This window comes from Idiotropiscis lumnitzeri, chromosome 12 (genome assembly GCF_059441095.1).
Source record: "Idiotropiscis lumnitzeri isolate Australia: NSW breed Sydney's pygmy pipehorse chromosome 12, RoL_Ilum_1.0, whole genome shotgun sequence".
Classification (NCBI taxonomy): Eukaryota; Metazoa; Chordata; class Actinopteri; order Syngnathiformes; family Syngnathidae; genus Idiotropiscis; species Idiotropiscis lumnitzeri.
Window position 1 is genome coordinate 15958570 of NC_142402.1, and position 13309 is coordinate 15971878.

General features: G+C 41.4%; 2 protein-coding genes across 3 annotated transcripts; both read left to right on the plus strand.

Moving 5' to 3' along the window:
- The first annotated feature begins 2852 nt into the window (after positions 1 to 2852).
- cfap300 (cilia and flagella associated protein 300) lies at positions 2853 to 4853 on the plus strand. The gene is made up of 7 exons (XM_088311669.1): positions 2853 to 3032; positions 3142 to 3223; positions 3908 to 3971; positions 4041 to 4198; positions 4269 to 4441; positions 4573 to 4639; positions 4722 to 4853. The coding sequence occupies exons 1-7, from the start codon at positions 2923 to 2925 to the stop codon at positions 4851 to 4853; spliced, it is 786 nt and encodes a 261-aa protein (XP_088167795.1). The 5' UTR covers positions 2853 to 2922.
- A 1179-nt stretch (positions 4854 to 6032) lies between these two features.
- eef1da (eukaryotic translation elongation factor 1 delta a (guanine nucleotide exchange protein)) lies at positions 6033 to 13194 on the plus strand. 2 transcript variants are annotated; one of them, XM_088311795.1, is made up of 9 exons: positions 6033 to 6054; positions 8418 to 8867; positions 9534 to 9657; positions 10771 to 10830; positions 11871 to 11949; positions 12014 to 12108; positions 12188 to 12397; positions 12837 to 13031; positions 13111 to 13194. In XM_088311795.1, the coding sequence occupies exons 2-9, from the start codon at positions 8422 to 8424 to the stop codon at positions 13147 to 13149; spliced, it is 1248 nt and encodes a 415-aa protein (XP_088167921.1). In that variant the 5' UTR covers positions 6033 to 6054; positions 8418 to 8421; the 3' UTR covers positions 13150 to 13194. The 2 variants fall into 2 exon arrangements, with proteins under 2 accessions (XP_088167921.1, XP_088167922.1); XM_088311796.1 differs by lacking the exon at positions 10771 to 10830.
- The last annotated feature ends 115 nt before the right edge of the window (positions 13195 to 13309 follow it).

Genomic DNA, 13309 nt, shown 5'->3' on the forward strand with positions numbered 1-13309 from the left:
GAGTCTCTCCCCTTTCACGCTCTCTCTTTTGCGCTACCCCTCCCTCGCTCTCTCGCTCGCTCTCTCTCTCTCTCTATCTTTCTTTCTCTCTTCTCTGTCTGAGAATCAGGTGAAGGCGCATCTCAGGAGAGGCTGCACGGCCCATTTAAAGACACGACGTGCCTCCTCGCGGCTAATAGGAAGCAATCGGTCACGCGTTAATGAATGTCAACGAGCGGCGGCGGAGGCGTGCACGTCCCGGACAAATACGCGCGCAGGAGTAAATCGGCTTGATTTGATTGAGCAGACGGCTAACTGAATTACGTTCGTTTCAAAAGTCTGTGCCTCTCCATGGATTCCTGCAAATCTTTTGTCATCGTTAGGCCCTCGCTATGCGTCACTTGGCTTTGTTAGCGTCATTAATTTGTTGACTTCTAATGCTTTTATTTGAGGGGGAGGCATTGGAAGTGGATGACCCAGCCCGCTAGACACCCGTCAATGTGATGTGATGTCATCTTAATGAGTATTTTAAGCATTGATGATTCTCAAATCGGAAAAAGTCGGAAAAAGTCACATTTTCTGTTTGAGGAGGCGTTTACTTGTTTTAAGAAGGAGAGGACACCAATTTATGTGATGTGATATAGTTGAGTCTTTTAAACCTTTTAAGCCTTTAAATCCATTCAATAAATGTCAATAAATGAAGGGCGACAATTTCCCTCTAGAATGATGTCTTAAGATTTCTTCAATGGACGACCTACAGAGCTCAACACCCCTCAGTGTTAACGCAGTGCTTTTTCTCAATGTCTGCTTAAATTAATCAAATTCCGAGTGTTATTTGTTTTCATTGGAGGGAGGCGTTTAGGTGTTTTAATTGATGACACTTTCAGCCAAATGCTTCGAAGTGTGATGCCGTGCAGTTTTAACGAGTATTGTTTGCTTAGACTTGTGCTTCTTATATTCATTATTCATGTTCTCTATTTAAGGGAGGCATTTAGTTCCGGTGAAATACCTGATAAAGTATCATTTGGATGAGGATCTAAAATGTAGGTGGGTGCGTTCTAAGACTATAAAATGACAAATTTGCGGTTTCTTTTTTGGTGGGAGGCGTTTTGTTGTTTGAAGTGGATGAGCGACTTGGCGAAAAAAGGTAGTATAGTCGAAATGGCTATTTTGGGGCTTAGTTGAGCCTGTGAAATAAAATTAAAAAAAATATATATATATATTTGAGGGTGGCGTTTATCTATATTCTAAATATGCAGTGTAGTTTTTCTGAAGCTCTTAATCCTAAATTGGTGCTTTGGAAATATAAAGAATTAATTGAGTAATTTTTTTGATTTGCAGGAGGGGTTGAGTACCTTAAAGTGTAAGAGTCACCTGTAAATCAGTTTAGTTGTCTTACGTGGAAGACCCGCCCCACAAAAAAAAAAACATGCAATATCATGTAGTATAATTTTAATAAATATTTTACAGCTAAGTCAATGCTTTCGAAGTCTATAAAAAAACATATGAGTGGAATGCAATGCTGTTTTAATGAGAATCTTAGTCCGCTGCTTCGTAAATCAATCAAATTGCAAACTTCTGATTTATGGTTTTAACCTTTATTGACACAGGCAAGGCAATTTAGAGCGGATTCTCATTTGCAATGCAAATCTTAAGCCTATAAAAATACAAATGTGTTATTTTTCTATTTGAGCTCCCTCCTTTAAGATGTTTAAAGTGGAGGACCCACCTGGTGAAATGCCTCTCAGTGTAATGCAGTATATCTTGAATTAGCATTTTTAAGGCCGTAAAATATCTAAATGATCTAATTGAGGGAGGCTTTTGGCTGTCTTACGTGAATGACCCACCGGGCGAAACACTTATCAGCGTGATGCAGCGTACAGCAGTTTGAATATGTGATGATGACGCTAGGTTACGAGAAGATGACATTAATTAGCCCTCAGCTTGCTCGCGGTAATGACTTACTGACAAACCGAGGTCATGTTGAGATTAGAGGGAGCGTCGCTCAAAACTACTCACTGGTATTTTGTCCATTGTTTTCAACATACAAGATGATTTGTGGTGTCAAACCATTTCCTTTCCAGCATATTTAGAGCAACGCACAGGAGTAAAGCCAGGACTCCCAACATAAATATGACAACTGATCTGCATGATTGAAGGCAACCTGACTTTGCAGAAGAGGCACATAAATGCAGTGCCGCTATTTTTTTTTCAATTTATTTCCCAGAGCTGTGTCACCAACGTTGAGAGCATTAATTTTAGAAATATGTAAGCTTAAGAAGCCGAGGCTGTGTGATGGCATATGCAATAAAATAAAAAAACTGTTGAATGGATATTAGCTGCTTACATGGCTCTGCTGTTTTTCAAAATGAACCCCTTTAGGTTGCTCAAACTGTCAAATAAGAAAGCTTGGGTTGCACATTGAAAACTATCAATAAAGCTGGTTCAGTGGCTCTGTAAATGTACTGCACTTCAATGCCAGCCAAGCACGAGGTTGTTTTGTGTTTATTACCTCGACCAAGGGTGTAATGGAATGTCTCGATTTTTTATTTTGAAGTTCTTTTGGTGCATTTTAGTGTATTTTTCAAAATGTCATCACTAACAATTTTCATTATTTATTTGGTCAGGGTTCTGTCCAGAATTGTTAATAGTAAAATGGATTTATAAATCTAGTTATACCGACGGGACTCAAAAAATATAAAATTTGATCATTTATTATGTCGACTTTACAATGCTTATAGCTGTTTAATTCTTTATCTACATGATTCTTCTAGAAAAATCAGTTTCCGGACAAAAGACGTCTGCGCGTCCGTTGCCAAGGCAACACGAAGTCTCGCGTGAGCACACTCGTCTCTGATTGGTCTGTTCGCGACAAGCAGCACTACCAAGATCGCCAGCTCACTTTTCTATTTCTTAATAGCTTCTGTTCAACAACAAGCTAACATGTCCGGAGATAAAAACGACTTTGAACATACCTTTTCCTTCCGTCCAGTTCCCTCCAGGAAGTTCTCGTTCCTGGAGGAAAAGGAGACCGTAGCTCTCTTGATGAAATGGTAAACTTGGAGGCGAGCAGTCATGGAGACAAAAAAAGATTTTTTTAATGTTTTATCGCCATCTTGCGGTGTCATAATATAATTCTTCCAGTGTTCTTTCTTTTTTCAGGTCGATGCTTGGGAGGCTCTCAGCACAAACGTTCAGCTTTGACCAGAAGTTTCACCTTTACAATAGCGACAGGTTTGCGATGGTAAGACATGACGTCACTCTGGTGCAAGGCAATTGAAAAACAAACAAACAATAAAAATAATTTGTCCTCCAAGAGTAACGAGGTTGCCACTTCTGCGCTGGACTCGACCATGCAAACTACAAGCCACGATAATAAACCTGAATATTAGTTGTTTTTTCAATATATAGTTTTCTTATATTTATTATTATGACTTAAGTAGACCGTACGGTCCACATTTATATTATCAACAGTCCTAAAACATTGTTTCATTAATTTAGCAGTTGTCTTAATTTCCATGCCTTTATATAAAAAAAAACATGGCATAATTTTAAATTGACATTAATTGTGATACAAGTTACTGGTTTAGTCTGTCAGAAAATAGTCATAAGATACTTACCATTGTTTTCCAAAGTAAAAGCAAATATTTGACACATTTTAACTTCATCTACAAAGGACGTGGCCTGTCTGTCAATTTGAAAAATCTTTTCTACGCACTCTTATTCAGACGCCAGATTTTTGTGTCATAACAAAAGGAGGTTCCCTTACATGAGAAAGGGCCAAGCCAGAAATAGAGTGCGCTATAATCGTTGATCGTTAGGGTGTTTTGATGAAAGCTTGTCACACAAGTGTAGTGAACACACCTGTGGAAATGATTCAAATATGTTGTTGATTATTTTGTGCGTGTCAACATTACACTCTGTGCAGTGCTTCTTCACGGACGCCAGCGTGCTCTCAAGTGCAAGATTGACGGTCGCCTGGCAGCCTCTCGGTATGTCCCGTCATCTTATTGTCATGTCGATAGCAACTTCTTGAGGTCTGACTATTCGTTTCTTCACAGATAAACCAGTGGCATCAGTCGACGTGGAGGTGATACCATGCACTAAGATCTCGATGGACTTATTTGACCCCATCTACACTTGTGGCATTGTATCGCCCTCTGGGCACATCGCTAGATGCTTCCACGAAGTCTACCCTGACTATGATAAACTCCGAGAGGTGAGATTTCCTTTTTGTTACACCAGTTTATTCATTCTCCCTCCAAACATATATTTTTGTGTGCCGGCAGATGCTGCAGGATGAGGACTCGGAAAACTACCACATACTGAGTAGCGCCGAGCGAGGGGAGTTGCTGTTTCTACTCTTCAAGCACCTTTGCCTCGGGGGAGCGCTGAATCAGTATGAAGACACCGTTGAGCCTTACATCACCGTCACCAAGAAATTGTACAAAGAGCTCATCAGGTACAAAAGGTCTAAGACAAAAAAAATGAGCATATATGATGTGGCGAAGACACTTATTTATTTATTTTTGTGATAGTCCACTTACGTCGGAGGAGGTACGAACTGTGGTTTGTCTTTGTTTTTTCTTTAAGTGTTCAAAAGGATCCGGAAACTAAAAAGATCAACGTCATCTCCACAGTGCTCAAAGTCCACGTCTATGTAGGTGTAGCGTTTACTTGTTTTGATTTGCACTGAAACGCCCAACTAAGTTCTCCCCATGTATTCTGTCTTTCCCTTGTAGGACGAGTCGGGCCAGTGTTACCCGGGGAGACGGGACGAGGAGCAGACGTTTGCCTACCTGATCGTGGACCCTTTCAAACGCCATGTGACGCTACTCTGTCACGCTTATGGCGTTGGAACTATGTCCCCTTAATGGTGTAAATGAATCTTGAGAGATTAAAAAAATATTTATGTACCATACAAAAGATGCATGAATCAATTCAATTAAGTAAATATGAAACCCAATTAGAATTAGTGTTGATCAAATGCTGTTAAAGCATGCTTGAGCATGTACGTTTGATTTTTTTTTTCATTTTTATTATTATTATTAATAACGTCATCTATAACGTGTAAAAAAAAAAAAAACATAAAACGCAGTGAACATTTTCCGGATGCAACGTACATATTCGGCCGTGCTGTATGTGATTGCGCTCTGCCCTCTACGGGACAAATGATGATATAACTGCTCTAAAAAAATACTTGGTTTCGAACCGGCTCGAAATATGACTGTATTCCAAATGCAATATGTGACAAAAACTAAGATGGCGTAGTAGGACTTTAGTATTACTTTGTTTATGTCACAAATTAGGTTACACCGATTTATGTCAAATGAAAGGTCGCATAAACTGTAAATACCAGTTCTCAAAGCATTGTGGGAAATATAGTCCTTAGCAAAAATGGATCATACCACGCATAAATATAATCGTAAATAACAATAAACACGACCTGCGTGTTTTACATTGAACATAGACACATACACATGTTTTAAATCATGCAATATACACTACTAAGAACAATTAAAATGGGTAATAATTGACATTTTGGGAGAAATTCCACAAAGTGCCCACCCTCTACGCGCTCGACTAATAAAGCCGTCCGTTCCACGCTAGCCCTCTTCCGGTCGGATTACAGCCGAAACAGCACATTAGGGGACGACTCCCAAAGACTTGAAACGTCGGATAAAACAACCTGGTAAGTGTTGAAGCTTCCTTGGACCCTGAAACTTGAACAAACGCGTTCGGGTTCGATAGCGAGCAAATGCGTTGACATTTCTCCTCGTGTAAACGCCACGTGTTCAGCCTACATTCGAGTTTGCAGCTGTCAGAAACTTCACGTAGTTGTCTCCTATCGGATAACATCGATATGAAACATCGATATCGGTACACTGGTGTGCTTTAAACTACGGTTAATGTCTGTAAATGTTTGTAGTTTCTAGCGTTCAACCACTTTGATGGCAGCAACTGGTTTTAGATGCTCCTGGTGGTACCTAATAATTTGTCCAAATGAAATGGTGTAAAAGTTAAACATTTATTTGTATTTCCCATGTTGTCTGTTGGTCTCAAATTTCAGCAAAGGTGAGTGTTGGAGATGTGCCTGTTTTTCATTTGATTAAAATCATGCTCTTAATAAGTCTACTGCTTGTTGAAATAATTCAAATTTGTAATTGACTTGCATGGCAAGCATCAACTGGTAAAACCGCTTGCAGATGAATCAGCATGTTACCTGTTTCTGAAATGAAAGTAATTAAAAAAAATGCAGTATTTTTATTGGAAATAAATTAACGTGGAGCTGGACATAATTCATAATCCCCTCCTATCTTGACAAGAAAGATGTCAGAGCTACATTACTACATCAAATGCGTAATTTTCTAGTGGGAGCTTTAAAGGAGACTTTTTGTTGTGTATTTTTATTCCACAACTAACAAATCTATGACAGGTATTAAAGTACGCAAAGGGTCAAGGATTAGAGCACCCTTTATGTACCCAGTTCCTTGTCTTGCTGAAATTAGCCATTTTTTTATGGTTTCTTGCGAGTGACTACTATATTTACCATATTCTCACAACCATAATGCACAGCGTCTTAAAAGGCACTGTCTCAGTTGTGGGTGCTATTTCTGTATTTAACTCATACTTAAGGCTCACCGTATTATTGGCTGCAAGAATGGTAAAACATAAGCCAACTTCCTACAATATCATGCATGCACGTCCGCCTTTCCTTGATATAAGCCGCATTTTGCAATGAAATGCTCCCAGTCATTCAAGCGAGACGCTCATCATCACATTTACAGATTTTGGAACTCCGTGCACATATAAGGCATCATATTCATTTTGGAGAAAATGTAAGACTTAAGTGCGCCTTATAGTTTTGAAAATATGGTACATATCGGGCTTTCGCTGACCGCAGCTGCTTCTACTTGCGTCAGCAAAGCGCATGTCTTGGAATTTGGGGCTCGCTCACAGACATAATTTCAGAAATAGACGAAACAAAATTGAATTCCCTACTCAAGTTGTTGGATTGGCCGGCAACTATCTGCATAGAAATCATTAAAAAAGTCAATTTTACGTAATGTCTCGTTAAAGATGCATTAACAGAAAACTGTATGATTGTAAAGTCCTGGTTGATTTTTGTTGTTTAATTGATTTTTACCTGCTTGTTTGGTGCTAATTTAGGTTCTGTTTTTGTTTTATTGGGCTTGTGATTTTTGTTTTGAGGTAGCACAATGAATTAATTACAATGTAATCATGTTTATTGAGGTTTTTATTCTGTTTTTCTGATTGTGGTTTCATTTGGATCTCTTAATTGAACACTGCTGGTGTGGTTTATTTTTGTATCATAGTGCTTATCAATCAAAATAAATTCAGTGAAACCTCTAAAGTCCAACAAAGTCTGTGGGAAATTATGTATAGAAAAATGATCTGGTTTTGGAGTCAAAACTGTCTCCATCTTAATACCTTTTAATGACTGTGTAGGTTATGCTTGAAAGCTTTAAAAAATAAAAATCAACCCTTGATGTGTCAATTCGGCATAGTGTCAAAATGGTCAAACATTTTCAGATTTTTAAACATTCTTTACTGTTATTCAAGTGTAAAAATAAATTAACATCTCCGTATTCAGTGATTTAAATAAATAAAATTCTGGGGCATGTTATTTAGTTATCTCGACATTTTTTTTTCACGGTTCCCTTCTAGGGGAGCGTCGCTAAAAATCCTTAAGAAGTTACAAAATGGCTGCACGGCCATTTTTAAGTTTTGTGCGACTTCCGAGGCATTTGATTTTGGAGGTTCCACTGAAAATCATAATTGTGTGGCATTGAGGAAACAAGAAAAACTTGAGTTGAAAAGTGTAACGTGACGTGAGATTGATCCATTAGCTTTTATTGGCGGCTCTTGAAACCACCACCATGGCAGACATTTTGAAGTGGAGCGTTTGTTTATCCTCGAATGGAAGTAAACATTTTTTGGGCTTGAAATGAAGCTTTTTGATCAATCATCACTCTTTTGACAGCATGTCAAAAATAGTTCATGTGGGGTACTTGCACGAGGCCGTTCACCCTGGGCTCCCGCCAACTTGCACTTTGGCGCCCATGGAGTCATTTTATCATATATTTTTTTTCAAATTTCATTTTATTTACTCCTCTTGCCCGTTTCTCTTAGCAGCCACCTTGTTGAATATAAAGAAACAATATAATGACGAATAATTACGTCGTGATTCTTCATGTGGCTCCTGTCGCCGTTTATTCTTGATAAAAGATTAAATTAATTAATTGATCAGCACGTGCACGGCGGTGGACGCAAGAGGAGGGGAGGGGGGGTGGGGGGGCGACACCAGTTTGAACGGCCTCGTGTCAGAATGTCCTGAAATTTGTTGTGAGTAGTTGAAGCAGAACGTTAGCTGCCACTTGTTGCTTGAAGCACCTTTTTCCCCCCACCTCCCTAAGCGGGATGGATCAGTTGAACTCCAAGCAGGGAGCGGCCCCTAAGCCCGCCGCCACGCCAGAGAGGAGCATCATCAGCGGAGACAACCTCCAGTTCGGGAAGATGCGGCGCCACGCCCGCTTGTCCCAGTCGGAGAACGCGAGCTCGGGGCCCCAAGCAGACTACTTGGGCTCCTCCGCGGAGGCCGGCGGCTCGTACGGTCGGAGCCCCGCCAACCGCGGTGAGATCTTCAAGCCCTTGTCCTCGTCGCCGAGGAGCCCCAACGCTAAGGGCAACTGGGCCAAGCGTCACCAGCAGGACGGCGCCCACATCCCCACGGTCAAGGCGTCCGGCACCCCCCACCGACGCTACAGCAGGGGCCGCTACCGCACCTCGTCGGAGAATGAGAAGGGAGGCCGAGGGAGCAAGGAGCCCAAGTCTCGGAGGAAGGGCTTCTCTGAGAGCGACAACAGGTCGGGACGGGACAAGTATGACACACGAGGAATGGCGGCGACGTGACGCGTACTACTTTTTGTCTGCCTTGCGCTGTCCTTTGGCCTCCATGTTGTCATTGAAAAAAAAAAAAAATCTACAGTATATCGGAGCAGAACAAATGTGGCTGGCTGATGATTGGATGCAACTTTCGGGCCTTTTGTGTGGTGATCTTGCTGAGGCGACAAGTCTGCCTCGCTGGCCGAGGAATGTGTTGATTCGTTTGTTTCATTGTTGCATGTAATTTGTGTGTTGTTTTTTTTTTTTTTTTCCCGAGCGTCGTTTCTTCATTGACTGCTTCTTCTGTGTGTCGAAGGCACTCAGCATGACTTACCCAAGAATATTTGCATATTGTCGTGAGATCAATATGGGCTTTGACAAAATAGTCTTCCTTAAAGAGCGGAATATATTTTTAGATGTTGTGGCGGAGATTGGTACCTTTTGTGGCCTTGTGCTTATTCTTGTCAAAGCAGTTGGTGGACTGCATCATATTGAGTTTTTTTATTTATTTATTTATTTTTTTGGGTCAATATAATAGAAATGACTCGTGATGATTGTAAGTCTGTGTGTGTGTGTGTGTGTTTGTGTAGTAATGTCTTGGAAATGGAAGCGAAAATCACAGCCGTTTTTTTTTTTCTGGTCCTCAGCGCCAACATGAGTGGACTTGAGTGCCTCGCTGCCGAGAAGGTCTGGTTCGACAAGCGCCGCTACGACGAGGCCGAGAGGAAGTTCTACGAGGGTGCCAACGGACCCGCCCCCAAGCAGCAACAGGTGACACCCTCATTAGCATTTTTTTTGGGGGGGGGGGGACATGTTGATCACAAGACTGTGGTGGATAATTTTCCTGACTGATTAGTGTATTTGTGGGTTATTATACAAGTATATTCACAAACTTGCCATACCATGGAGTCCCCAAAGCTTAGCAGTGTCCAAAAAAATAATAATTCTCAAGAATCCATACCTGAATAGTCATTAGAAGACCGTCATTTTTGAAGCTGCCATTTACTTGTGAAAAACGAGCTTGTCCTAGAGATTTTTGTCAAATTTCTACCGAATGTGAGCAACGTCTTTTAATTAACAGTGTTAGTTTTCGTATCGGTGTAAAACCTTTGGCCCCGGAAGGTACTGCCGCCCTATCAGTCGCTGGCCTCTGTTTGTTTAAGCCTCGGTTACATCATCACTCCGAGCAGCAGCGTGCTTGTGCATGCACGTGTGTGTGCGCCCAATTTAGAAGCCTTAGCGAGCGAGCGAGGTCAGGTGGTTTTGGCAGCTGTCTCCCCGCCGCTCATCGAGTCCGCTGCGAAATACGGACCATTTTATCCCGAGATGATTAGTGTGTGCGCAGTGAGAAAAGCTGCAGCCGCACCACCGGATGTGTAGGTGGACGATGTGGCTTTTTTATGTACTTGTTCAGCCAAACTTTATCTGCTTTAGAGTTGCGTCAGATAAGAGCGAATGTCAACGGAGTGCCTGCTGCACACTGATTTTGTGTCCATGTTGGTTCGTTTGGAGGATTACTAAAAAACTCAAGTGACACCTCAAAATGGTTTGATTTATGGTCTACAAATGTTTTCATACAATACAATCGAAATTTTAATCATGATTTCAACATCTGTCCAAATTTTACAATTAACGTGCAGAACGGCGCTTTGAATTTACAAGTTCCTGACGTTGTGGTAGTACCCTGAATGCACCGTTTTTTAAAACGGCAATAGCGCTAATGCTAAAGTCAATGGAGGATCTCATTTTTTGTTCAATTTAGTCAAATGAATTTCCCAATGCGATTCAAGTGGTGACTTCATGTTTTTCTTTGATTTTCTGTTCTATTTGATTGTGTAACCTTCTCTCCGTCCTCCCATTACCCGCGGCTTGCAAACGCCGCAGGTGAAAAGCGCCGCGCAGCAGCAGCCCAAAGGGCGACCGCAAAAGCGGCAGCACAGAAACGTAAGTCACGAGTGTGTGGCAACGTCGCATGGACCGTTTGATGCTTGTGTGAAATCATCATCATCATCATCATCATCATCATGCAGAGTGGCATCATTGTGGATTTAATTTTTTTTAAAAAAATTTTGCATCTTGTTCATAATCATTCCATGTTAATTTGGTGTGAGATACTCCATTGGTAACTTAATTGCATTGTTTGGATGTTTGTGTGTGCAGAAAAATGATCATTTTTGTTCCTAATGCTACAGTATTTATGAGCCAAACGTAACCTATTTGTTTCCAATTCCAAATTCACCTGATTGTTTTCATCAGTGGTCATTTAGAATGCGTGCATGAGAAATGATGTCCAGTGGTCCAAAAATCATAGTTTTTAAATGGTAGAAAAAAAATTGTTGACTTATAAGAAAAATCTATGATAACAGTTTAAAAAATCTTAATATATTTAAATTTCTATTTTGAAGAGCATCTTATTTTTTTTTTTATGCTGTGCGATTGTAATTAATGACATTACATACATGATAATGTGAACATCAGAAGATGCCAGAGATGGAGACTTAATTATTTTTGTCTTGGCAATATTCACATTTAAGAATCTCCATTGTAATTGTAATCACCAACTGGATATTTTAATTGGAACCTATCCTTCATTCGATGGCAAAACTCACCTATTTGCAGTTTTTGTGCTGAGCCATCTTGGCGCCAAGGAACTGTTGAATTGAGGCAATAGTCCAGTGTCACCATCTTGTGGCATCTATATGCTATTGCAGTTGCAAAAGTTTTTGCTATTTTGGGGAGCAAGAGTTTGAATTAGGCGCACATATTCTCATTTACAGCCGAGCTTGGTACCTCCTGGATCCAGAGCTCATCTCCAAACCCCTCCCCGTCCCCGTTTTTGCAAGAGAGCTCAAATCTTTACCACTGGAATATTCTTTAATTCATATATGCATGCATGCATGCTGACATGAAATTGAATCTCAATGCTTATAATATGACTCATTGCGTGCGTATTAAATGTCCAACTCACTCTCTGTCCCTCGCAGTCGTCCTCTCATCCAGGCGAGCAAGAGCTGATTGCCCGCATGAAGAGTCTGGAGTTGGAGAACAGCACTTTGCACAAAGGTGGGCACGTTTAAAGCATTTCGAGTGTGACTGGTCGTCTAACTGGCTTGTTGGGTTTTGTTAGTGGTGGGCGATATGAGGGCCGCCCTGCAAAAGCTTGAGGCCAGAGTGGCTCAGCTGGAGAAGACCCCCGCGCCCGCAAGTGTACCCGCAGCCAAGGTAGAAGGGGGACCACGATGTCGTCATCATACCTTGGGCTTTTTCTCTTCAGTCTATTAATCGCCGTTTCCTTTGCCAGGCTGCTCCCGTCGTCCAAGCGGCTCCTGCGAAACGGGCAGAAGAAAACGGGGACGACGACGACGACGATGATGTCGACTTGTTCGGCAGCGACGATGACGACGACGAAGCGGCTCGTCTGAAGCAAGAGCGCGTGCAAGCCTATGCCGCCAAGAAGGCCACAAAGCCCGCCCTGATCGCAAAGTCGTCCATCTTGTTGGACGTCAAGCCTGTAAGTCCCGACTCTCGATCAGACATGAGATACAAAATCTGCTCCCGTCACTTTATCTGAACGGTGGTTTGGTAATTATTCATCAAAAAGAGGCCTCGATGCTACTCTCAGTTCATGGCCGAACTGAACGAGTTCCACATTTTGTTTTTAAAGCAACAATGTCCTCTTAGCTTAATGTTGACAAATGACATGCTAACGTTAGCTTCAATAGGTTTGTAAGCCACGCAGTTTCCCACCAACGGTGGGGCAACACAATTAGACAAGTGAGATATCCATGCTAGATTGGTTAGCTCGTCTACGCCGTTTCAAAAGCATTAAATCTTTTTTATGTTTAGCTTTACTGTGAATATCAGCTACGAGTGAAAAAGAAAATCTAATATTTAAAAAAATGAACGAATGGATGGATTGTTTCAATGACGGAATTTTTGCGTCCTCCCAGTGGGACGACGAGACGGACATGGCCAAGCTGGAGGAATGCGTGCGCTCGGTGCAGATAGACGGGCTCCTGTGGGGCGCGTCCAAGCTGGTTCCGGTGGGCTACGGCATCAAGAAGCTGCAGATCAACTGCGTGGTGGAGGATGACAAAGTGGGCACAGACATCTTGGAGGAGGAAATCACCAAGTTTGAGGACTTTGTGAGTAAACAAAATGGAGGCTTTTAATTTGGACTTCAAAGCTTGGAGGTACAGTTTTGTTTTGTTTCGCTCTTTACAGGTGCAAAGTGTCGACGTTGCTGCCTTCAATAAGATCTAAACAAAGTGCTGCTGTTTAATGGTTCATTAAAATTTAAAAACTCAATTTGCGTTTTGGGTTTACTGACCACAACATTGGGTGCACCTGCACGATGAGATGCAAGATCAGCATTCGTGAATAGAATGTTTTTGCATTTGAAACTGATTCATGCATTTTTTTT